Source organism: Salvelinus namaycush, chromosome 40 (assembly GCF_016432855.1).
Source record: "Salvelinus namaycush isolate Seneca chromosome 40, SaNama_1.0, whole genome shotgun sequence".
Classification (NCBI taxonomy): Eukaryota; Metazoa; Chordata; class Actinopteri; order Salmoniformes; family Salmonidae; genus Salvelinus; species Salvelinus namaycush.
The window spans coordinates 16686896-16714632 of NC_052346.1; the positions used below are offsets into that span (position 1 = coordinate 16686896).

The 27737-nt window shown below is 41.4% G+C and overlaps 1 protein-coding gene across 1 annotated transcript in view; it reads right to left on the reverse strand.

Annotated features, from left to right (window-relative positions):
• The window catches only part of LOC120033270, a 117190-nt gene that overhangs the window by 88041 nt on the left and 1412 nt on the right, over nt 1-27737 (reverse strand). The window contains exons 4-8 of the mRNA XM_038979544.1: nt 22620-22652; nt 22309-22347; nt 18968-19246; nt 18713-18760; nt 18548-18580 (exon numbers count right to left, since the gene is read on the reverse strand). Coding sequence (XP_038835472.1) covers nt 18548-18580; nt 18713-18760; nt 18968-19246; nt 22309-22347; nt 22620-22652 — 432 coding nt within the window. The remainder of the gene's footprint in view (nt 1-18547; nt 18581-18712; nt 18761-18967; nt 19247-22308; nt 22348-22619; nt 22653-27737) is intronic.

The window sequence follows — 27737 nt, forward strand, 5'->3', positions numbered from 1 at the left end:
AATTCTTACTTTACTTCTCCCTTTACTCGGTTACATATCTTTTTTATACGTACAAACTGTTGTCAGGAATGTGGCATCTGCAAAGGACCTAAAGTAGCTAAAGGACCTAAAGTAGCTAGCCTAAGTTAGCTAGTCAATCAAGCAACTCTAGCCCAGACGTTAGCGCTGCTTTGTGGCTTCCAGTTTCATTTCCGGCATTCGATAACGACGTTAAACCAGTAGATGGCGTAGTATAAGCTTGGGCCTTGAGAAAATTACTTGTGTGAGAATGATACTATAAAGACACAGAAGTGCCTTGTCTAGAATAAACGCCTGAGCTGCAAAACAGAAACTAAATATGATTTAGGCCTATTCCGCTCTCTAAATATGCCATGCAGTTGTGTTATTTAATGACCATGTCATTTCCTAATTTATTGTTATATCTGCGTGGGGCTACTGTGGTGATCATGTACCCAAATGAATCACAGTTTTTCCAGTATTTGGGAGCTCAGAAAGTAGGCCTTATTGGTATTTTGACTGTTTAACCTTTCACGGGTCTCTACCCCGGGTCCGGGAGCACCCCCCACCCCCCCCCCACACTGAGTAGCATCGCTAGCATAGCGTCACAATTAAATAGTAGCATCTAAATATCATTAAATCACAAGTCCAAGACACCTAATGAAAGATACAGATCTTGTGAATAAAGCCACCATTTCAGATTTTTAAAATGTTTTACAGGGAAGACAAAATATGTAAATCTATTAGCTAACCACGTTAGCAAAAGACACCATTTTTCTTTGTCCACCATTTTTTCTCAACACCAGTAGCTATCACCAATTCGGCCAAATAAAGATATTGATAGCCACTAACCAAGAAAAAACCTCATCAGATGACAGTCTGATAACATATTTATGGTATAGGATAGGTTTTGTTAGAAAAATGTGCATATTTCAGGTATAAATCATAGTTTACAATTGCACCCACCATCACAACTCGACTAGAAAAAATACAGAGCAACGTGTATTACCTAATTACTAATCATAAAACATTTCTTAAAAATACACAACTCACAGCAATGGAAAGACACAGATCTTGTGAATTCAGACAACATTTCAGATTTTCTAAGTGTCTTACAGCGAAAACACAATAAATCGTTATATTAGCATACCACATGTGCAAACGTTACCAGAGCATTGATTCTAGCCAAAGAGAGCGATAACGTAATCATCGCCAAAATGTATTAATTTTTTCACTAACCTTCTCAGAATTCTTCAGATGACACTCCTGTAACATCATATTACAACATACATATAGAGTTTGTTCGAAAATGTGCATATTTAGCCACCAAAATCATGGTTAGACAATGAGAAAAGTAGCCCAGCTGGTCAGAAAATGTCGTGCGCCATATTAGACAGTGATCTAGTCTTATACATAAATACTCATAAACTTGACTAAAAAATACAGGGTGGACAGCGATTGATAGACAATTTAATTCTTAATACAATCGCTGAATTACATTTTTTAAATTATCCTTACTTTTCAATACAGGTTGCGCCAAGCGAAGCTACACCTAACAAAATGGCGGCATAAGCGTTTCACATTTTTCGACAGAAACACGATTTATCATAATAAATTGTTCTTACTTTGAGCTGTTCTTCCATCAGAATCTTGGGCAATGAATCCTTTCTTGGGTCTAATCGTCTTTTGGTCGAAAGCTGTCCTCTTGCCATGTGGAAATGCCCACTAACGTTCGGCATGAACTGGAAACGTGCCCAGCGGTTCAAAGTGTCTCAGAAAGAAATGCCTCAAAATCGCACTAAACGGATATAAATTGCTATAAAACGGTTCAAATTAACTACCTTATGATGTTGTTAACACCTATAACGAGTAAAAACATGACCGGAGAAATATTACTGGCTAAACAAAAGGTTGGAAGGAGGCGAGTCCGACGTCCTTCGTGCGTCAGGCGCAGGCAGCCAAAGGAAGTTACTTCCGGTATTTGGTGATTTATAGAGGCACTGATTGCGCAATCGACTCCATTCAAAGCGTCATCACGTACTGACATCCAGGGGAAGACGTAAGAAGTGTCTGTTTCTCCATAGCATTTACAGGGACCTTTAAACTGACTCCAGATCAGGGGCCAAGATGTCTGAAATCTGACTCCCTATCATGAAAAGTGCTGTAGAAGGAGTTCTGTTTCACTCAGAGACAAAATTCCAACGGCTATAGAAACTAGAGAGTGTTTTCTATCCAATAATAATAATAATATGCATATTGTACGAGCAAGAATTGAGTACTAGGCAGTTTAATCTGTAGAGCAAATTATGCTAATGCGAAACAGCACCCCCTATAGTGACAAGAAGTTATTAATTAGCAAATTCCACTCTGCATGTTGGCTTGTTATAGCCATTTGCATTGCACAACCACTTTACGCAGAGGCTATCTCCATATCAGTAAATAATACAAAACAAAATATTGATTAAGTCTTTGTTATAACCTGTCCTGAGCGAAATAGCCAAGGGGTCCCAAATGGTCAAGACTATCTATAGCCTATTCTTATTGCCAGATCTGTTTTCCCTATCAGCCACTGCATGTGCATCTTCAACCATTTTGTTTAAAATGTATTAAGAGGCTATATTTAGAGGCCTGTGAGCTAGGGTCTCTTATAAAGGGAAGGACTATAATAAAAACAGTTTGAAAACACAAATAGTGTTCTAAAATTATTCCGCAAGACCAGTACCCAAAATGATAGCCAAAATTGCAATGCCTACAAGTTGAAGGCCTATTTATTTGATTAAATATTGAATTATAGAAGTGATAGGCTAAATAAACAAATGGATAAGACTGTTTTATTCTCTTTGATTTAGTTCCTATTGCAACTGTTCAAATATTGGAATGATGAGTTGCATGCATCGTGCATGCTATGCACTTTATCTGTCTAGTAGGCAAATAGGCCTACATTAGAGTATAATGACTCTATGGCTGCATAGACTGAGGGGTGCTTTTCTGAAGGCGCGTGGTGCTGCATGGAGATCACAAGCTCTTCAACTGGGCAGCAGTGTCCCGATGGAGGGAATAGCCTATAAGGAGACTACCTAAGACCACTGCAGTAGAGTTATTGTAAAGTGTGGGAATAAGCTTATGCCAGATTTAGCCTACGTTTAACCTCTCCCTTGTTCATTTCAAAGTCCATATATTCATGTCCTAATTCATATAAATAATGTCAAATTATTTAAAATTCATATTAACCCCACCTATGGAATTTGCAAATGTCAAAATATTCTATAAAAATATATTTTGAGTGGCAAACACTCCAGTGGTCATATATAATTAATAGATTCACCAAAGATCTATTATTATTCTGTTTCATTATTCCTGGTAATGATTCATTATTCCTGGTATACACTACTGGTTATGATTTATTATTCCTGGTATACACTACTGGTTATGATTCATTATTCCTGGTATACACTACTGGTTATGATTCATTATTCCTGGTATACACTACTGGTTATGATTCATTATTCCTGGTATATACTGGTTATGATTCATTATTCCTGGTATATACTACTGGTTATGATTCATTATTCCTAGTATATACTACTGGTTATGATTCATTATTCCTGGTATACACTACTGGTTATGATTCATTATTCCTGGTATACACTACTGGTTATGATTGCAGAGCCCAGAGAATTGGATGATGCAATAGTTAATTAGTCATATTTTGATAAGGCGCATGCATGGGGATGTCCACGTCACCCAGAGATATGTCCATGCTGTAGAGATACACCTAGTGGACTGAAACTTCACTGTTGTAGGCATAATACAGCTAATGCTATCTAGACTTGCGCCGGCAAACAAATCAATTCCTATGGCTTCCACAGGGTGTCAGCAGTCTATGTTCAAAGTTTCAGGCTTGTAACTTCAAAAACGAAGAAGAAATTAGTGTTTTTGTTAGTTGACACAGACCTCAAAATCTGTGTCATCGTGCGTAATGATAAAGTTGCGCACCTACTAAAATCGGTTTCGTATTGAACATACTTCTTTCAGAAATAAATAGAATAGTTTGATTACATTTTAGGGTGTCTGAGGAGTAAATAGAAACATATTTTTACTTGTTGAAACAAAGTTTAGGGGTAGATTCTGATTCCTTTCTTTGCAAGTTGAATGAGTGGATTACTCAAATCGATGGCGCCAACTAAACAGACTTTTTGTGATATAAAAAATGATTTTATCTAACAAAACGACACTACATGTTATAGCTGGGACCCTTTGGATGACAAATCAGAGGAAGATATTCAAAAAGTAAGTGAATATTTAATCGCTATATGTGAACATATGAAACCTGTGCCAGTGGAAAAAACATGCTGATGTGGGGCGCCATCCTCAAACAAAACAATTGCATGGCATGCTTTTGCTGTAATAGCTGCTGTAAATCGGACAGTGTAGTTAAATTAACAAGAATTTAAGCTTTCAGCTGATATAAGGCACTTATATGTACCTAAAGGTTCAAAATCCATAATATTTATTAGAACACCTATCCATTAGAAGTAAGTCAAGGTACTACTTAAGTAGTTTTTTTGGCTATCTGTACTTTACATTACTATTTATATTTTGGACAACTTTTACTTTTTCTTAACTACATTCCTAAAGAAAATTATGTACTTTTTACTCCATACATTTTACCTGACACCCAAAAGTACTCATTACATTTTGAAAGAAGATCCGTGGTCATCCCTGCAGCCTCTTATCTGGTGGACTCACTAAACACATACTTTGTTTGAAAATGATGTCTGAGTGTTGGAGCGTGCCCATGGTTATCCGTAAATAAATAAAAAACAAGAAAATGTTAAGGACTTTGAAATGATTACTACTTTCACTTTACTTTTGACACTTAAGTATATGTAATGTCTCCCCAGCCCTCCCAGCGCTTCGGCAAAGTGGTAGACCTGCAGTGCACTTGATTTATTCATTTTCAATATGGTATATATTGTAGAAAGAAAGAGGAGGAAGGGAAGCGCTACTAAGGTACACTAGAGTACATTTTGGTAGACAAAAGTTGCTCTTTGGTAAAAGGGGTAAATTGGTCATCAAAAAGAAAGGAGGACCAAGGCACTCTTCATATAATGAATTAAAATGCCTTTAGTATGGCATGTCCAATAGAAACAACCTTTTAAAAATCCAACGCATTTCGGCTGCATATCCTTCGTCAGGGAGTACAAAGAAATTATAATACAATGTCCTCTTTTGAACAGCGTTTTCCACTCAGCCCTAATTTGAAGAGGGAGTGGGTACAAAATGGATTGGACAACACCTAGTAAGCAATACTATACACATTAAAAAGTGAAATACTGTAGATATGTTATCAAAAAATGTAACTCCAAGTTAGAAGCATCAGAACGCCTAGAAAGGTAGTTCTAACCTTAAATAAGACTGGGCAAAGTGCCAAGAATAGGAACGCAATATATTCCATAGAACACTAGAACACAGCAAAACATGAACAACAACAGTCTAAACTTAGCTGAGGGCAATAGAGCAAAATGTCCCCTAGATAACAACAAATGGACCTATTACGACCCTACAGGAAAGGTGAGAAATCCATATCTTCATTTAAACCAGGATACTTAGTGGCCTGTAGTTTGTAAATCCTATCTTAATTTAAAGCAGGGTACTTAGTGGCCTGTAGTTTGTAAATCCAAAAACTTTCCCTTTGGTTTAGCTGTTTAAGATGGTCCCCTTATCATGGGGTAGTCTTCATTGCCTATCCATATGGCGTACTTGCTGTACTTGCCGAATGGTCCATTTGCTGTCATCTAGTGAACATTTTGCTCTATTGCCCTCAGCTATGTTTAGTCTGTTGTTGTCCATGTTTTGCTGTGTTCTAGTGTTCTATGGAATAGATTGCTTTAGATTGCGTTCCTATTCTTGGCACTTTGCCCAGTCATATTCAAGGTTAGAACTACCTTTCTAGGCGTTCTGATGCATCTAACTTGGATAACATATCTACACTTAATGTGTATAGTATTGCTTACTAGGTGTTGTCCAATCCATTTTGTAACCACCCCTCATCAAATTAGGGCTGAGTGGAAAACGCTGTTCAAAAGAGGACGTATTATAATTTCTTTGTACTCCCTGACGAAGGCCATGCATCCGTTGGATTTTTAAAACTTTGTTTCCATTGAACATGCCATACAAATAAAGGCATTTTAGTGAATTATATGAAGAGTGCCTTGGTGCTCCTTTTTTTTCTTCTTTTTGATATGGTATATATTGCATTCATTGTCTGTGCATCAAGTATACAAACTATTATTTAAATTTTATCAAAGTGTCATAATGTAATCACACAATGTTATGCAAATGAGTTGCTATGAGGATGCAGAAGGCATTCTGAGGGAGTTTTTGGGAAGGCGTTGTGTGCGTCTGGTCAGTGTTGGGGTGCAATGTCTGTTCATCCAAATAAAATACAACTAGATTATTCCATGGGAAATCAGTGTTCTAGACTGTATACCCTAGTCCACAAACAACGTGCGAGTTTTGGTGGCCTTACAGGTTCGTTACAAATTGGTGGGATCAGCATGTCAACTAGCTAACAGCAACTCGTGAGCTTGGTTAAAACCTCTCTTGGGCACGTGAGACGGTAGCATCCCACCTCTTCAACAGCCAGTGAAACTGCTGGGCGCCAAATTCAAATACAGAAATACTCATTATAAAAATTCAGAAAACAAAACATATTTTACATAGGTTTAAAGATGAACTTATTGTGAATCCAACCACGGTGTCAGATTTAAAAAATGCTTTACGGCGAAAGCATACCTTACGATTATTTGAGAACATAGCCCACTAGACAAATCATTACAAACAGTAGCCAGCCAAGTAGAACAGTTACACATGTCAGAAATAGAGATAAAATGAATCCCTTACCTTTGATGATCTTCATATGGTTGCACTCAGCAGACATTCATTTACTCAATAAATGTTCCTTTTGTTCGATAAAGTCTCTTTATATCCAAAAACCTCAGTTTTGTTCGCGCGTTTTCTTCAGTAATCCACAGGCTCAAACGCAGTCAAAACAGGAAGACAAAAAAATCTAAATTGCATCCGTAAAGTTCATAGAAACATGCCAAACGATGTTTATATTCAATCCTCAGGTTGTTTTTAGCCTAAATAATCGATAATATTTCAACCGGACAATAACGTTGTCAATTTAAAAGGTAAACAAGAAAGGGACTCTCTCGGTCTCGCGCATGAAAAAGCTCTGTGACACTTTAGGGTCCACTCATTCCAACTGCTCTTACTTCTTCATTTTTCAGAATACAAGCCTGAAACAATTTCTAAAGACTGTTGACATCTAGTGGAAGGCATAGAAACTGAAACTTGAGTCCTAAGTCAATGGATACTGTAATGGCATTGAATAGAAAACTACAAAACCCCCCGAAAAACGACTTCCTGAATGGATTTTTCTCGGGTTTTCACCTGCCAAATCAGTTCTGTTATACTCACAGACACTATTTTAACAGTTTTGGAAACTTTAGTGTTTTCTATCCAAATCTACCAGTTATATGCATATCATATATTCTGGGCCCGAGAAGCAGGCAGTTTAATTTTGCATTTCCGAATGCTGCCCCCTATTCTAGTGAAGTTAATGTTAGCTGGTTAGCTGCATGGGAAAATGGAGGGAGAAGTCGAAACAACCCGGGAACAGCAATCAACAACGACCGACAGCCGGTGGTGGATCAGCCGGGTGCCATGGACAGGTGGATTGACCGGCCGGTGTTCATGCCATAATCTTTAGAGGGGAAAGAAGTCGAATGGACTGTTTGGATTGAACAATTTGAGGTAGCAGCGCAAGTGAATGGATGGTGCGAAGCAGATCGTTTGAAATTTCTCATTCTGTTGCTGAGGGGAAATAATCTGAGATTTTGTAGTATTTTACCTCAGGATACAAACAATGATTACAACAGTGTGAAAGTGGCTTTGCAGAGGCTTTTTGAGCTGCCAGAACATGCTGACTGGAATCGTACATCGTACATGCTGACTGGAATCGTACAGAAAAAGTAGATTAGTGCATTCGTGATTTTTGGGCATAATTTAAGCAGGCTAGCATCAAAGTCTTATCCAGATTATAGTGCGAGCACACGTGATTCGCTGGCACGAGACATTAGGTGCAGTGATCTTCGTATGCACATGTGCAAGGCAGTACCAAAAACATTGGAAGAGGCAATTAGCATTACTACAGAGCTTGATCAGATAACAGATAAGGCAGCTAGAATTGCTGGAGAGCAAAGACGCTGCACAATACAAAGTGAACATGTGTGGGACAAGCAAGGTTACTCTGCCTCCAGTTGGAGACAGAGCTCCAGGAGAGATGTTCGAGTCATTGTGTGAGAGCGTTGCACAGTTGTGGACAGAGGTGCAGTATCTGGCAATGAGGCAGCCACATCAGAGGGAGACATACCAAAGCAGCAGAGCGTTTCCAGGGTCTTCTACAGTAGCAACGGTGGACACCACGGGAGGATACAGACCAGACCATGGGAGAGGGAGATCTAAGAGGACAGAGGACGACCTACGTCGACCAATAGCAGGGCCTGCTGGCACTGTGGTTGCACATGAAAAAAACTGTCCTTACATGGAAAAGGACAGCACAGCATCAGCTTCAACTGCATGCACAGCTGACTAGACCACAGCAAGGATTACTTCAAGTGTTGTGGGGAGTGGGGTTTACCTGGAGGGCAAAATTGCTGACTTTGAATGTGAGGTCATGGCGGACTCGGGGCCCAGGTTTCCATGGTACACAAAAACGTATGGAGAAATGCTACTGGAGGTAAGAGTGGTACACTGCAACCGTACCACAGCATGGTTAAAGTAGCAAATGGGCAGTTTCTATCAGTCCTTGGGAGCAGGTCCACAGTCATGAACATTGACGGTTTGAATCTGACCTGGGATTTTGTAGTCGCTAACAATGCAGACCAGTGTGCACTGATGATGGGGACAGACTTCCTGGTAAAATACGGGGCTGTACTTGATTTGAGAAAGAAAATATGTATTTTGGGGAAGCAGATTCCGTTGATTTTCAGGGAAAGGGCAGTGTTAAGTTGTGGTACAAATGACACAATTATCCCCTCCAGAAGTTAAATGTTCATAACTGGTAAAGTTGAGGGTACAGTAAAAAATGACAAACTGTCAGGTCTTCGTGAGCCCTGTATTAAAGTCACTGATACAAGTAACCTATTGGAAGCGTGTGGCGTTTGCAGCTCAGTGAAGGGGAAACTGCCAGTGCGTGTGATGAATGTATATCAGTGCAAGAGGCATCACTGAAGTACTTGGTTCGAATCCAGGCTGCGTCACATCCGGTGGTGACTGGGATTCCAATAGGGTAGCGCACAATTGACCCAGCGTCGTCCGGGTTTGGCCGGGGTAGGCCGTCATTTTAAATAAAAATTTGTTCTTAACTGTCTTGCCTAGTTAAATAAAGGTTAGTGAAGACACTATCGTTGCTAGCCTACAGGATTCTAACCAGCCCTCATACTCTCCCACCACAGCAAAGTGGGATGTAGAACAGTTAATGCAAGAGCTGGACATAGATTCCAGGCAGCTAACTGAGGTGCAGATGAGAGCTGTAAAGGAAATGGTGGGAAGGTATGTGGGAGTATTCAGCACTGGTGATTTTCACTTGGGCTGCAACAAAACTAGTCCAGCATAGGATTGACACAGGGGACACCAGGCATACAGTATCAAACAAGTGTTGAGGTGGGTGCCTGTTCATCTGCAAGCAGAGTTTGACAAGCATTTGCAGAACATGTTGGAAAGGGGAATAGTTAACCCATCCAGCAGTCCATGGGCAGCACCAGTGGTGTTAGTACGAAAGAAGGACGGCTCAGTCAGGTTCTGTGCGGATTACAGAAGGTTAAACGAGAACACTGTTAAAGATGCTTATCCACTTTCTAGGATCGACGAGACCTTGGACTCTCTTGCCAGTGCTCAGTGGTTTTCCACTTTTGACTTAGCCAGTGGGTACTGGCAAGTCGAGATGCACCCGAGGATCATTGCAAAACTGCTTTTGTGACAAAGTGAGGACTTTTCAAATTCCAGGAATTGGGGTTTGGGTTGACAAATTCTCCAAGCAGCTTCCAGCGTCTCATGGACCTGGTTTTGGCTGATTTACAGTGGACAACATGTTTGGTGTACTGAGACGACATCATAGTGTTTGGTTGTACATTCCAAGAGCATGTGAAGCATTTAGACAAGGTTTTCAGCAGATTGGAGCAGGCGGTACTTAAGGTGAAAGCCATCTAAGTGCCATTTGTTCAGGTCACAGGTGAGCTACCTGGGACATATCATCTCGGCTGAGGGAGTGTCCACTGACCCCATGAAAACAGAGACAGTCAGATCATGGCCTAGCCCCAAGTCACTGACAGAGGCAATAAGCTTTTTAGGCCTGGCGTCACACTACAGGAGGTTCATACCAGATTTTGCAGCTATGTCGGAGCCTTTCTACAGATTGAAAGATAAGGGGGAAATGTTTGAGTGGAACGCAGCGTGTGAAGTGGCCTTTTAATGAATTAAAGTCCAAGCTTACCACATCCCCATACTTGCTTTCCCAGACCCAAATCTAGATTTCATAATGGATACTGATGCATGTGACATAGGGGCAGTCCTCTCCCAGAAACACGAGGGTAGAGAGAGAGTAGTAGCATATGCCAGTCTGGCAAGGTCAAAACAGGAGCGGAAGTATTCAACTACCAAGGAGCTTCTTGCTGTGTTAGTGTTTCTTAAACATTTCAGACACTTTTTGCTGGGGAGGAAATTTCTACTGAGAACTGATCACAGCTCACAGATGGCTGAGTAACTTCAACCAACCTGAGGGACAGTTGGCTAGATGGTTAGAGAAATTGGATCAGTTTGACTATGATATTGTCAAATTCGCCAGAGAGACTGCACTGTAATGCAGATGCTATGTCACGCCGACACACACAGACAGAGAGTGTAGACACAGCCATCTCACAGGAGGCCACTGTCAATCTGAGAGCCGTCGTAAACAAGCCTCAGGATGTCACTATTGAGCCTGTGGTTGGAGCTCAAACAAGCCAGGCAGTACCCAAAAATGCAGCTTTCCTTTTGGAAGCACAGGATAGAGACCCAGTGGTCTCCCAGTTAAAGACATGGAAAAAAGAGGATAGAGCCGAGATCCCTGTGATTTGCAATCGGAGCCAAAGTTCAGGCCTTTCAAACAAGTGTTGGGGGCATTACATGTGAAGAATTGGGTGTTATGCCTTGAGAGTCAAAACTATGAGACAGATGACACCATCTGGAGAGGGGTTGTACCAGATGAGCTCAAACATGAGATACTTACCTTTATCCACAATGATAGAACTGGAGGCCATTTAGGAGTTGAAAAACTCACCCGTAAAATCAGAGCAAGATTTTATTGTCCAGGCTGGCAGAGAGCCATAAAGCAGTGGTGTAAGGGCTGTGTGGCGTGCACTGCATACAATTTACAGGGTCCAGCCCCCAGAGCGCACATGACAGGTTCAGTCACAGGCCACCCTTTTGAGAGGATAGCTGTAGACTTAATGGGTCTGTTTACAGAGACAGGACAGAGTAACAAACAAATGATGGTAGTGTCAGATTACTTTACTAGGTGGTCAGAGGCATATGCCATACCCAATCAGGACGCAGTAACAGTGGCCAAGAAACTGGTAGAGGAATTTGTGTTGAAGCTAGGCGTTCCTCTCTATCCATAGCGACCAGGGGTGAAATTTTGTATCTGCTCTTTTTAGAGAGATGTACAATCTTTTACAAATGAACAAAACACGAACCACTCCATACAACCCACAATCAGATGGTTTAGTGGAAAGAATGAACAGAACTCTGATCAATATGCTGTCACTTTTTGTTGATGACAATCAAAGAAATTGGGATGAGATACTCCCATATGTGATGATGTCATACAGTAGTGTTCAATCTTCCACGGGGTTCACACCATACAGGGTGCTGTTCGGTGCTGAAATGACTTTACCGGTTGATGTGGTTATGGGAACACAACAAAATTAAGGGAAACAGTATGTTTCTCAGTATGTGCAAAAGGTCCAAGGGTATTTAAGCACTGTAAGGGAAGCTGTAAAGAGAAATCACCTAAAAGCCACGGGTAAACAAAATAAATACTTTGATCCAAAGGAGACACTCCAGAGGTATGAGGAAAATGAATATGTGTGGCTTAGAGACTACCAGAGGGAAAAGGGGTTGTCACCCAAACTGAGAAAGAAATTCAAGGGTCCTTTCAAAATTGCAAAGAAACTGTCAGATGTGCTGTATGAAGTAGTACAGTGTAATGGACCTTATCATGCCGTGGTTCACTACAACAGGATCAAACCTTACTTTGGGGTTGTTTCAGAGCATGAGGTCACTGGCACGGGACAAGAGACTGAGTTGAGCATTGACTCATTTGTGCCTAGTCAGACATACTACCCCTCAAGGAAACGGGGTGCTCCGAGGAAAAAGCAACCAATGTTGCCTAGGCTACCCTTCAGGATAAGGGTGGGGGATATTGTGAGACTGTGGGCTCCAAGGGATGTTAATGTCTCAGTGGAAGGGAACTGGACACTGTCAGAACTGAAAGCTCAGTCGAAGACACAGAGACTCATGCCACACAAACGGACGTGAACACGGAGTTGCCCTATTCACCTGCAAGAGAAAGTGACTCCTTTGAGACGGGTCAAGCACCTGAGTAAATTGCAGCAGAAGATCACATGGGTCAGGGGGGTAGACCCCAAAGAACTATTAGGAGGCCTGTTTGGTCAATGCATTCTGAATGTGTTTGGTTACTGTACACTTCTCAGAGGTTATTAAACACAGGGTGTGTTCAGTTTAAGAAGGGGGCAATGTTTAAACATTCAAAAGTCTCTCAGTCTATTACACAATGTTATGCAAATGAGTTTCTGTATGTGAGGAGATGGGAGGCATGCTGAGAGTTTTTGGGAAGGCGTTTTGTGCGGCGGGTCAGTGCTGGGGTGCACTGTCTGTTCATCCAAATAAAATACAACCTGATTATTTCATGGGAAATCAGTGTTCTAGACTGTTTACGCTAGTCAACAAACAACGTGCGAGTTTCGGTGGCCTTAGAGGTTCGTTACACTATGAAGGGAAAGTCAGCTTGCTACTAGAACTTCTTGACAATGAAACTGGACTGTCGTGTGGCTAAGAATTTGTTGGCTAATGGCTAAAATGTACATTGTTACAATGCAGCCTAGATTACAGGCTACACACATTTCTTCATTGTTACAATGTAGCCCCTAGATGCTCCACCCTTCTCCCAAAGTCCCTGACTAGTCGTGTATACCTCTTTGGCGCCTCCTTGTGACAGGGTGGCAATGGCATGGCATTGTATATTGCTTTCACCAATCAGGTTTGAAAAGAAAATCGACCTTATCACTTTCAGAGGTCATAATAATAAAATACAATATAGAACTCAAGTCCTTTATTGAAAAAATCTAAATATCAAACTCACAAAGGATTGGCAGTATATACAGGCTGAGATTCAGGTCGTTGCAGATAGATGTCACACTGCGCTTTGAAGTGCATTTGTTTTGCACAGCAGCATGTCTCAGAAGGAAGGAGTTGACACTTGATTTAGGAATCGTTAAACGAACCTGGCTGAGAAGTCATCCAGTACTTGCAACGAGAATGATCTAAGTCTAGTGTCAACTAGTCCCTTTCCCCAGCTCATTATTCACAGATCTGAAGGGTTCAGATAGGGATATGTATGTTGGTGATGGCTGAACCCAGCCCTATATGGACCTTCCTCTGTATTGCTTTCACCAATCAAGTATGGAAAAATATACATTCTTAAGACAAAGTGCTGAAACAGAATTGGTGTTCAGATGTGTGTACATGGATGACACAATCATTCAGTCATCAACACATAACTACAATGTGAGGTCTGGACTTTAAACCACGATACATAAAATGATTGTACATTTTTGCATGCACCAGGACTCCATTTTAGAACATTCCAGTCCAGTCCCAAAAGAAAGCAATGTGAGCTGGTCTTAATTTAAAAAAATCTTGTTCTGTAACAGAATTACCTGAGACATACCAGTAACAGAACTAAAACCTGGGATATACCAGGTTAGTGGTCTTGCCCAACAAATGTTCTCACCAATCTGGTGGCAACTAGTGTACACTGCTGTTTCCCCTTACTATGGTCCATCACGGATTGATGTACAGATTTATTTGAGAAAAAAATTGAAATCCAGGTAACAAAATTATATTGTGAAAACAGATATGCTCAGATATACATAAGAGGGTATTTTGAATGAATTTGATGAAGACAAACACTGTTTGTCAAATTAAAATATTAAGCTATTAAAAGAAATACAGAATCTGTATTTGCACCATTGTTGTTAGTAATACATCTCAGTACTGCAGAGCTCTCTCTTAGTAATAAAACATCTCAGTACTGCAGAGCTCTCTCTTAGTAATAAAACATCTCAGCACAGCAGAGCTCTCTCTCAATAATACAACATCTCAGTACTGCAGAGCTCTCTCTCAATAATACAACATCTCAGTACTGCAGAGCTCTCTCTCAATAATACAACATCTCAGTACTGCAGAGCTCTCTCTTAGTAATAAAACATCTCAGTACTGCAGAGCTCTCTCTCAATAATACAACATATCAGTACTGCAGAGCTCTCTCTCAGTAATAAAACATCTCAGTACTGCAGAGCTCTCTCTCAATAATACAACATATCAGTACTGCAGAGCTCTCTCTCAGTAATAAAACATCTCAGTACTGCAGAGCTCTCTCTTAGTAATAAAACATCTCAGTACTGCAGAGCTCTCTCTTAGTAATAAAACATCTCAGTACTGCAGAGCTCTCTCTCAGTAATAAAACATCTCAGTACTGCAGAGCTCTCTCTCAATAATACAACATCTCAGTACTACAGAACTCTTTACCAGGCAGATGAGGATGAGCTCTACCTCTCAGGCCTGGTTCCTCTCAACCTACACTATACTTTGCCTAGTAGGGGTGGGGGGGGGGGGGGTTGGCATAATTTACTCTGAGAAAAACAACAAACAATAACAACCTGTACAAATTCCTTGACATAAGTCAAGTCTTGAAGAATTAGTAAATTATAAAATGATATAAGACATTAATTCAGCTGCGATTTAAAACAGAAAGTGGAGTGGGTTGGCATAAAGCGGTCTGGAGAAAATAATTAAAAAGGAATCATTCAACCACAAAGTGATTGATACTATCAGACCTCAGGATAAGACCCAGATGCAGAAAGTTCAAAGTAACAAAAGTTTTTTACAAAAACAGGGGGCAGGCAAAACAGGTCAAGGGCAGGCAGAGGTCAGTAATCCAGAGCAGACTCACAAGGTACAGAACGGCAGGCAGAGGTCAGTAATCCAGAGCAGACTCACAAGGTACAGAACGGCAGGCAGAGGTCAGTAATCCAGAGCAGACTCACAAGGTACAGAACGGCAGGCAGAGGTCAGTAATCCAGAGCAGACTCACAAGGTACAGAACGGCAGCTAGAAAACAGGGACTAGAGAAAAACAGGAGTATGGGGAAAAATGCTGGTAGGCTTGACGAGACGAACTGGCAACAGACAAACAGAAAACACAGGTAGAAATGCACAGTGGATATGGGAAAATGGGTGATATCTGGGGGGGTGGAGGGGTGGAGACAAGCACAAGACAGGTAAAACAGATCAGGGTGTGACAGATACAATGGCTTCAAACAACAAACACAACCTGCAGAAAATGACTTGAGATTTCTAAAGAAGACACATTAATACTGAGAAAGGGTAAGAATCCACAAAGCTATTTACCTCAAAGTATAAAATAATATTTTGTTTTTGTCCATCAAATGTTCTGAAATAAAAATATTGCCCTCATATATCTGAAGTACTGTAAGTGTAACAGTCGTAGAAGTCGTTCTCCTCCTCAGATGAGGAGCATGGATCGGACCAACATGCAGCGAGGTATGATGACATACTGAATTTATTAAACAAGACACTATGAACACTTGAACAAACTACAAAACAATAAACGAAGTAGACAGACCTGAACTTACAATAATAACACGAAGAACGCACGAACAGGAACAGACTACAAACACGAACCAGTCCCGTGTGGTGCGACATACACAGACACGGAAGACAATCACCCACAAACAAACAGTGTGAACAGCCTACCTTTATATGGTTCTCAATCAGAGGAAACGTCAAACACCTGTCCCTGATTGAGAACCATATAAGGCTAATTACCAATGAACCTAAACATAGAAACACATAACATAGAATGCCCACCCCAACTCACGCCCTGACCAACTAAACACATACAAAAACAACAGAAAACAGGTCAGGAACGTGACAGTAAGTTCATAAAGCACACAGTTCATCACGTTATACGGTGAGCTCCAAAAGTATCGGGACAGTGACACTTTTCTGGTTGTTTTGGCTCTGTGCTTCAGCACTTTGGATTTGAAATGATACAATGACTATGAGGTTAAAGTGCAGACTGTCAGCTTTAATGTCAGGGTTCTCATCCATATCGGGTGAGCCGTTTAGAAATTATAGCAGTTGTTATACATAGTCCCCCTATTTTAGGGGACCAAAAGTATCAGGACAAATTCACTGTATTTGGTCCCATATTTCTAGCACACAATGATTACATCAAGCTTGTGACTCTACAAACTTGTTGGATGCATTTGCGGTTTGTTTTGCAGATTAATTTCTATTGGGCACAAAATAATGGTAAATAATGTATTCTGTCACTTATATTGTAAATAAGAATAGAATATGTTTCTAAACACTTAGACGTCTAAACACAGTTAGGCACACAAATATCATACCCCGAAGACAGGCTAACCTCTCACCGTTACATAACAGGGGAAGTTAGCATTCTAGGGGGGTATGATATTTGTGCGTCAAAACTTTCTCACTCCTCACTGCATTATTCAGGATTCATTCAGGATTGTGTAATCATGGTATCGTCCGTATTCATGTAAAAGTGTTTAGAAACATTATATTCTCATTTAGAATAAAAGTGACTCAATAATACACATGTGAATTTGTCCCTATACCTTTGGCTCCCTAAAATGGGGGGACTATGTACAAAAAGTGCTGCAATTTCTAAACGGCTCAACCGATATGGATGAAAATACCCTCAAATTAAAGCTGTTTGTCTGTTCTTTAACCTCATAGTCATTGTAGTATTTCAAATCCAAAGTGTTGGAGTACAGAGCAAAAACAACAACATGCGTGTCACTGTCCCAATACTTTTGGAGCTCACTGTACTTCATCTGATCGCATGTAAGTTACTATGTTTCCTGTTGTTTCCCTTAATTTTACATTGAATTAAAAACGTCTCCAACAGTTCAAACACGTTTCTCTCTTCTTGGTCGTTTGTCTCAATGTAACAGATATGGAGTTATGTAGTGAGAGCCTTCAAACCCCATGTTTCTGGTCCTCAGTTACCCCACCAGGAAGACCACAACCTGGAAGGAAGCAATAGAGGAAAGACAAAACATTACTAATGACTAGGGCCAGGAGTTTTTCCTGGTCAGGTCACATGGTCTGGAAAAACTCTTGGTCTTATGTTATAAATGCAACAACAGGTGTTCTTCCTTTCCTTTAAGAATACCAACACCAATCTGACTTGTTCACTGTTTCTCTTTCATTGCATCCAAATAATAATACCACATGTTGCTCATCACTAACATAATAACAATGTAATAACAATGTGACCACTTCCTAATGCTTTCTTAATAAATGTTGTGGTTGGTGTCTTTCTCAGACTCATACTTACCATCCTAAAACACTGGATTCTTTACTGGTGGTCTTTCTACTCCATCAATGGACTGGCTTCTGGCAAGAAAACACACAACAGAAGAGTTGGACTTAATCATACACACACACACATTCAGGTAAGCATGCAAGCTTACACACATCCCTGGTCTCCCTTCACACCCTCATAAACTACAACAATCATACAGTACAGGGATTTCCTAGTTTGTCTATTCTGGACCACAAACTTGTTCTAATTAGATAGTTAAAAGCAAACACTCTAGATCACATGACAAACTCATTCCACGGAGGGCCGAGTGTCTGGGGTTTTCACTCCTCCCTTGTACTTGATTGATGAATTAAGGTCACTAATTAGTAAAGAACTCCCCTCACCTGGTTGTCTAGATCTTAACTGAAAGGAAAAACCAAAAACACGCAGACACGAAACCCTTCATGGAATGAGTTTGACACCCTGTTCTAGATGAACCCTTTATATTTGTAATACACAGTATAATGTATTTAGCTTTTCAGAATCAGTCAGTTACAGGAATCTATCCACTTAAGTTTCATACACACCTTCATTCCCCTGCCCCTTTCCAGCTTTGTCTGCGTTGTCTTCCCCTGTTGTGGTGATGGCAGTTAGTGGAACAGTAACCTCTGCAGAATCAAACACAGAAGGAAAACATCAACTACAGCCTCTCTCCTACAGCATCAAAAGCTACTTAAGAAGTTACTTCAGCTTTATACAGTCTTAAATTAACTGGATGACTTGCCTTGTTCTGGCTGGACTCCATCACTGACTTTAGCTGAGAAGAGAGAAACGTTGAGTTTAGCATTCTCATACACAACCCATATTAGTATTTGTTGTGTTCACTTCTGGATGACAATGAAAAGGATGCTGAGTGGCAGAATTCCAGGTGAATGCCACGTTGTCTTACCATCAGGCTTTGATTCATCTTTAGGACGGTTGGATCCGCTAGGTTTATCTGCAAATGAGAACAGAAGGACAAACTCTTTCTAATTAGATCATGTGAAAGAAAACTCCAATACTTATAATACACAGTATAATGTATACTGAACCAAAAAAATGCTTGTGAGGCATTGCATAACCTGCTGTTTCTACATGATCACACACACACATACACAAGGGTACATACACACAGATCTATGCACACACACACAGAAACACTTACTGATAACAGATAGTTTATATGTCTTGACAAGCAGTTTGCTGTTGAACTCCACAGAATAAACTCCACTGTCTGTTTTCTTCAATCCACTGATTCTCAGCTCTCCAGTATTCTGGTCCAGGGTTGTACGCTCTTTGAAGGCACCATAGATGTCCAGACCACTCAAATCCCAATATGCCACCCAGCACTCCCCATGCTTCCATAGGATGCTTGTGATGGGGTCAGTCACTGTGGACTTGTCCGGCGTCAACACGAGCTCACCTCCCACTTCATGAAAAAGATCTGGAAAAGCAGACATTTCATACATGTATCAGAGTATCAATGTATCCAGGGCAATACATTATGGTTAGGGTATAAATATGTAGTCCTAACCCTATTGGCATTGAAAGAGACATTATTGTCAACATTTACTGTTTATGTCAAGAATTCTGCTTGCTGGTTGCATCTGGTCTATGTAGTCTGACCATTTTGACTAGTATGTCCCCCCTCACCACCACTACTGGAGTAGAAATGTATCTAGACTACACCACAGATGGAAATCTTTGGGTACACCCTACCTCGGAGGCTGTCCACTATTATATCAATATAGATCCTATTAAACCACTAGAGGGGCTATGTCATAGTCCCTCAACGTTCCAGAATGGGGCAAAAATGGCAAACATCTTGTTCAGGAAGAAATCCAAAACCAGTCTAATTGGAATGAATGGCAGTAGAGGCATAGATGATGCATTTCCTGATTTTACTGATGCAGGAAAATAAAAGGCATGTGACGTATCAGAAATTGTGTAATGAAATTATAGTCAACCTAAAATATTGACATATAATTATAGATACTGCTTATAGGAAGAGGATGAACTTTAATGTCCCAAGGGGAAAATTGTCTTAGACACACATTACTGCTGTATACAAAATAGACACTGTACATAACACACTCAACATAAAACATACATTACACATTACCCTTATCATACACTTCTCATACAGCCACAGGGAGGGATGTTGTCTCACACCCATATGGGTATAATACAAATTGTATGTATAAAGAGCCTTTAAGATTTACTGAATAAAAATATAAACGTAACATGTAAAGTGTTGGTCCCATGTTTCATGAGCTGAAATAAAATATCCCAGAAATGTTCCATATGCCAAAAAAAACACGCACAAATTTGTTTACATCCCTGCTAGTGAACATTTCTCCTTTGCCAGGATACAGTGCATTTGGAAACTATTCAGACCCTTGACTTCTTCAGCATTTTATTACATTAGCCTTATTCTAAAATGGATTCAATAGTTTTCCCCTCATCAATCTACACGCAAGACCCCATAATGACAAAGCAAAAACAGGTTTGTTTACATTTTTCCAAATGTATTAATAAAAAAAATAATGTAATAACATTTACATGAGTATTCACACCCTTTACTCAGTACTATGTTGAAGCACCTTTGGCTGCGATTACAGCCTCGTGTCCTCTTGGGTATGATGCTACAAGCTTGGCACACCTGTATTTGGGGAGTTTCTCCCATTCCTCTCTGCAGATCCTCTCAAGCTCGGTCAGGTTGTATGAGGAGCATCGCTGCACAGCTATTTTCAGGACTCTCCAGAGATATTCAATCGGGTTCAAGTCCAGGCTCTGATTGGGCCACTCAAGAACATTCAGAGGCTTGCCCCGAAGCCACTCCTGCGTTGTCTTGGCTGTGTGCTTAGGGTCGCTGTGCTGTTGGAAGGTGAACCTCCGCCCCATTCTGAGCGCTCTGGAGCAGGTTTTCATCAAGGATCTCTCTGTACTTTGCTCCGTTCATCTTTCCCTCGATCCTGACTAGTCTCCCAGTCCCTGCCACTGAAAAACATCCCCACAGCATGATGCTGTCACCACGCTTCACCGTAGGGATGGTTCCAGGTTTCCTCCAGATGAGATGCTTGGCATTCAGGCCAAAGAGTTTAATCTTGGTTTCATCAGATCAGAGTCCTTCAGGTGACTTTTGCCAAACTTCAAGCGGGCTGTCATGTGCCTTTTACTGAGGAGTGGCTTCTGTCTGGCCACTACCATAAAGGCCTGATTGGTGAAGTACTGCAGAGATGGTTGTCCTTCTAAAAGCTTCTCCCATCTACACAGAGGAACTCTGGGAGCATCGGGTTCTTGGTCACCTCCCTGACCAAGGCCCTTCTCCCCCGATTGCTCAGTTTGGCCGGGCGGCCAGCTCTAGGAAGAGTCTTGCTGGTTCCAAATTTTTCCCATTTAAGAACGATGGAGGCCACTGTGTTCTTGGGGGCAATGCTGCAGAAATGTTTTGGTACCCTTCCCCAGATCTGTGCCTCGACACAATCTTGTCTCGGGGCTCTACGGGCAATTCCTTTGACCTCATGGCTTGGTTTTGGCTCTAACATGCACTGTCAACTGTGGGACCTTATATATACAGGTGTGTGCCTTTCCAAATCCTGTCCAATCAATTGAATTTTCCACAGGTGGACTCCAATCAAGTTGTAGAAACATTTCAATGATGATCAATAGAAACAGGATGCACCTGAGCTGTGTGTAGATTGATGAGAGAAAAAAATGAATTTAAACCATTTTAGAATAAGGCTGTAACGTAAGAATACGTGGAAAAAGTCAAGGGGTCTGAATACTTTACAAATACACTGTAATCCATCCACCTGAAAGGTGTGGCATATTTAAGAAGCTGATTAAACAGCATGATCATTACACAGGTGCACCTTGTGCTGGGGGCAATAATAGGCCACTCTAAAATGTGCAGTTTTGAGGGAGCGTGCAATTGGCATGCTGACTGCAGGAATGTCCAACTGAGCTGTTGCCAGAGAATTGAATGTTCATTTCTCTGCCATAAGTCGCCTCCAATGTTGTTTTAGAGAATTTGGCAGTACGTCCAACCGGCTTCATAACAACATAACAACTTCCACATCTGGCTTCTTCACATGCGGGATCATCTGAGACCAGCCACTCAGACAGCTGATTAAACTTAATTTCTGTCTGTAATAAAGCCTTTTTGTGTAGAAAAATTCATTCTGATTGGCTGGGCCTGGCTCCCCATTGGGTGGGCCTATGCCCGCCCATGCCCACCCATGGCTGTGCCCCTGTCCAGTCATGTGAAATCCATAGATTAGGGCCTACAGAATTTATTTCAATTGAATGATTTCCTTATATGAACTGAAACTCAGTAAAATCGTCGAAATTGTTGCATTTATATGTTTTTTCCAGTATACTTAGCTTTTAAGATTCAGTAAGTTACAGGAATCAGCTCATCCGGGACAAATATGTATTGAGTGTACTGTAACAGACAGAGCACTCTGTTACCGGGTAAACTATCCACTTGAGTTTCATACACACCTTCATTCCCCTTCCCAGCTTTATCTGCATTGCCTTTCCCTGTTTTGGACACGGACACGGACACGGACACGCACACGCACACACACACACACACACACACACACACACACACACACACACACACACACACACGAGTAAAGGTCTCTAATTGAGTTAAAACAGATTTCTGGTGATGCCGTTAGTGGAACCATAACCTCTGCAGAATCACACAGAAGGAAAACATCAACTACAGCATCTCTCTTACGGCATCAAATGCTACTTAAAGAAGTTACTTCAGCTTTCTACAGTCTTAAATTAACTGGATTACTTGCCTTGTTCTGGTTGGACTCCAGCACTGCCTTTAGCTGAGGAGGAGAAGACGACAAGAGAGAAAAGTTGAGTTTAGCATTCTCATACACAAACCATATTAGTATTTGTTGTGTTCACTTCTGGATGACAATGCAAAGGATGCTGAGTGGCAGAATTCCAGTCGAATGACACTGTCTTACCATCAAGTGTCATTGAACTTTATATTTAAAGTAATTAACAGAATTAAAATAAAATAGCAATCAATGTATGTTCTTGTGATATTCTGAGATATGCAGATGAGCATCTATGCTACTTCTGCTTCATGACGTCTTAAATTAGCTGGAGGACTTGCCTGTGGTTTGGTTGTTTCCATCCCTGGCTTTAACTGAAACAACCAAACCAGTACAGGTAGGCATAGTGGAGCTCCATGGTGCTGAATGGACAGCTCCTCGGTACAGGTAGGCATAGTGGCGCTCCATGGTGCTGAATGGACAGCGCCTCTGTCTAGTAGACAGCTATATCATTCTATATACTTAATGATGAGTGTGTGTGACGTTTGGTGTGGCGTTCTTTTATGTTTTTAATTTGTACACTTGGTTTGTAAACCATCTGTCGACGATGGTTTTACAGTGGTGAGGTGTTGGACTGATCTTGTACCTACCCGCAACAAATGGACTAAAAGATGAAAACGCTGCTGGCTGGGGAATCCAATACAGCAGAGAGTTTATACTACAATGCAACTCAAACACGATGGATATCCCAATGGCCCATCTAATCCCTGATTGTCTGCGAGAGGATTACAAACCCAAATGCAAATGTGGAAAACTCGGGGGAATCAGACACCACCTCCCTTACCCACCACCTTGCTGATCAATGCCCAGTCACTGAGGGGGAAAGCGGATGAGCTGTCAACGACTCGGCGCTTCCAACACAAATACCGGGAGGCCTGTTTGTTGGCGTTTACTGAGACTTAGCTGGATGACAGAGTCCAGGACAGGGAAGTGGAGCCGGCCGGCATCACACTGGTCAGAGCGGACCGTGATCTGACCGTCACAGTGAAACATCACGGCGGGTCGTCTGCCTGCTTGTCAGGGACCAGTGGTGTAAATCGATACTGGTAAGAGAGAGACTCCGTACCCCCGACATTGAACTGCTTCTGTGTCACTGTGACCCTACTATCTGCCCTGTGAGTTCCCCCAATTGTTTGTTACCGTTGTGTACATTCAACCAAAAGCTAATATAACTAAAGCATCAGAGCATGATTCATAATCTGTCACAGAAACTGGAATCCATCTCCCCCAACGCACCCACATTTTAACAACTACTTTGCACAAGGTCCAGTTCACATACCACCAGTATGTGAAATGTCACACTAGAAAAAAATAAGACTCTTGATTTGTACTATGGGACAATAAATGCTTTCTCTGCCACCACCAGACCTCCCCTGGGGACATCAGACCACAATAATGTCTACCTCCGGCCAACCTACTGTCGCCTCCTGGAGAGGGAGAAACCCCTACAGTTAAAACTGTCCACATCTGGAACGACAATAGTATCACTCATCTCCAAGGGTGTTTTAACTGTACTATGTGGGAGGTACAAGGACAGCAGAAAATTCTGAGTTGAGTCAGTTGTGCCTACTAAAACCTGTAAAATCTTAAGCCTTGGGTATCAAAAAATCTAATATCACTACTTAATAGGAAGAAGGCAGTTTATGCTGAGGGTAATAGACAGGCTTTAAGAGATGTACAACGTGCGATCAAAAGACAGATACTGGTGGACAAGGAGGCATACAAGCAAAGGGTGGAGAGAACCCTCTCCTCAGGAAACTCAAGGGTGTCCTGGCAAGGGATTAAATCCATGGCTAGTGCCTCCCACATAGGCAGGGGGAAACCAGTGCTGAACTTGGGAGACATGAGGGACAGAACATGGCTAATGAACTGAATGTTTTCATCTCAAGATTTGAATCTGACGACCTTTTGTCGGAGGTAAAACAAATGGAAGCAGCATTATAAATGTTTGAGAGGGTTGTTGTTAAACAGGCTGATGTTTTGAAGTTGTTCAGGGGATGTAACGCACACAAAAGCCCAGGTCCAGACAAAATAAATGGACATGTGTTAAAGCACTGTGCTGAACAATTGGCTGGTGTTTTTAGAAATTTTCCAATCCTCGCTCGACCAGCAACACGTGCCAGTATTGACTCAATAATTATACCCATTCCTAAAGCATCTAATCTCTCTGTGCTGATGACTACCGCCCTGTCGCCTTCACATCCAATTGTGAAAAGTCATATTCTCAGCGCCAACCAGAAGCTCCTCGACCCGTTTCAGTTTGCCTATCAGCCCAGCAGAGCAGTTGATGATGCCATTCTTACTCTCCTCAACATGGTCTTTAGACATCTAGAGGGTTTTGTTTGTTGACATTTCTTCTGCCTTGAACACAATCCAGCCGTACATTCTGGCACAGAGACTCATTAGGAACTTCTCCTTAGATGGGGGGATGGTTTTGTGGCTGTTGGACTTCCTGAGCCAGAGATCACAGCGGGTCAAAGTAGGTCCCCACGTGTGGGACATACGCACCACCAACACAGGCTGTCCTCAGGGATGTGTTTTGTCCCCACTCCTGTACATCTTGTTCACTAATAGTTGTACTAGTTCCCATCCTGACAGACACCTCGTTAAGTTCACTGATGACACTGCCTTGATCAGCTTGTTGCATGATGACGAGGAACAACATGGCCCGGTCCTTTGTAGAGTGATGTGACGAATTACACTTGGTCCTCAATACCAACAAGACCAAAGAGATGTGCATAGACTTCAGGAAGCGTACAACACCAACCTCTGCAACATCTATCAGAGGTCAGAACATAGAGATTGTAGAGGAATACAAATACCTGGGTGTCCTCTTGGACAATAAGCTTCAGTGGAGTAAATGTACAGACCTGATCTACAAAGAGTCAACAGAGACTGTACTTTCTCAAAAAGCGGGGATATTTTAATGTAGACTGTACTATACTTACTCTGTTTTATAAATATTTTATTGAGAGTATTTCAACTTTTTGTACTGTTTGTTGGTTTGGCAATGCCACTGTCAGCCAGATAAATATGCTGAGAAGGATTATCACCACAACAAGCAAGGAACTTGGAGTCACAGACAGGCCTGGATGAGATCTTTAAGGTCAGGGCCCTCCGCAAGGCACAAAATTATGTTAGACCCAAGCCACCCCCTGTAGCCAGACTTTGAACTACTCCCCTCTGGGCGCAGGTATAGGGCACCCCTCAGCAGGAAAAACACAACTAGACAATCATTTGTGCCAGGTGTGATATCCCTCCTAAATAGCTCGGGCTAATGTTCCTATTGACCCAGTAAGGCCAGCAGGCTAGTCTCTTTTTATTGGTATGTAACTGTTAGGAAAGTTGTATTGTCAATTTGTTTTGTATTTAAACGCCACTTTAAACATGTACATGACGCTGCAACAACATGTCCCCATGGGGACAGTAATGTCAGTAAAGTAGGTACTGCAGGAATTTGTTCCAACTAGGCACCACACCAGACCAACTGAGCTAATTGATCAGTTCAGTGATTGCCTCAATTCAACACACCTGGTCTTCTAGGTGGTTAAATCAAAAACATGAAGTGCCTGCAGCCCTCCAGGACCAGGGTTGTCTACCCCTGCAGTAGATGAATACTGTAAGCTCTAAAAGACACAAAACCTGCAAAGGTCTTGAGACGTTCTGAAACAAGCTACATCTCTAAACCAGCAACAATCATATCAAACAAAACAAGATGGAAACCGTTCTCAGAACTGAAAGCGTGTCCTGAATGACAACCATGGAGCAAATCAAATGGAGCAGAAGATTGTGAAATAACTGGCTTTTCAACAGTACAAACTAGCAAGGGGCGACAGTGACAATCTTTATCCACAGTGTTACCTCTATGGGCGACATTTTATCCACAGTGTTACCTCTATGGGCAACATTTTATCCACAGTGTTACCTCTATGGGCAACATTTTATCCACAGTGTTACCTCTATGGGCGACATTTTATCCACAGTGTTACCTCTATGGGCAACATTTTATCCACAGTGTTACCTCTATGGGCGACATTTTATCCACAGTGTTACCTCTATGGGCGACATTTTATCCACAGTGTTACCTCTATGGGCGACATTTTATCCACAGTGTTACCTCTATGGGCGACATTTTATCCACAGTGTTACCTCTATGGGCAACATTTTATCCACAGTGTTACCTCTATGGGCAACATTTTATCCACAGTGTTACCTCTATGGGCAACATTTTATCCACAGTGTTACCTCTATGGGCAACATTTTATCCACAGTGTTACCTCTATGGGCAACATTTTATCCACAGTGTTACCTCTATGGGCAACATTTTATCCACAGTGTTACCTCTATGGGCGACATTTTATCCACAGTGTTACCTCTATGGGCAACATTTTATCCACAGTGTTACCTCTATGGGCAACATTTTATCCACAGTGTTACCTCTATGGGCGACATTTTATCCACAGTGTTACCTCTATGGGCAACATTTTATCCACAGTGTTACCTCTATGGGCAACATTTTATCCACAGTGTTACCTCTATGGGCGACATTTTATCCACAGTGTTACCTCTATGGGCGACATTTTATCCACAGTGTTACCTCTATGGGCGACATTTTATCCACAGTGTTACCTCTATGGGCAACATTTTATCCACAGTGTTACCTCTATGGGCAACATTTTATCCACAGTGTTACCTCTATGGGCAACATTTTATCCACAGTGTTACCTCTATGGGCGACATTTTATCCACAGTGTTACCTCTATGGGCGACATTTTATCCACAGTGTTACCTCTATGGGCAACATTTTATCCACAGTGTTACCTCTATGGGCGACATTTTATCCACAGTGTTACCTCTATGGGCGACATTTTATCCACAGTGTTACCTCTATGGGCAACATTTTATCCACAGTGTTACCTCTATGGGCAACATTTTATCCACAGTGTTACCTCTATGGGCGACATTTTATCCACAGTGTTACCTCTATGGGCAACATTTTGACAGTGAAAAAATGCATAAATGTAAAGATAAACCAAAACCAAGCAGGTTATTTCAAATACGCATCACAAG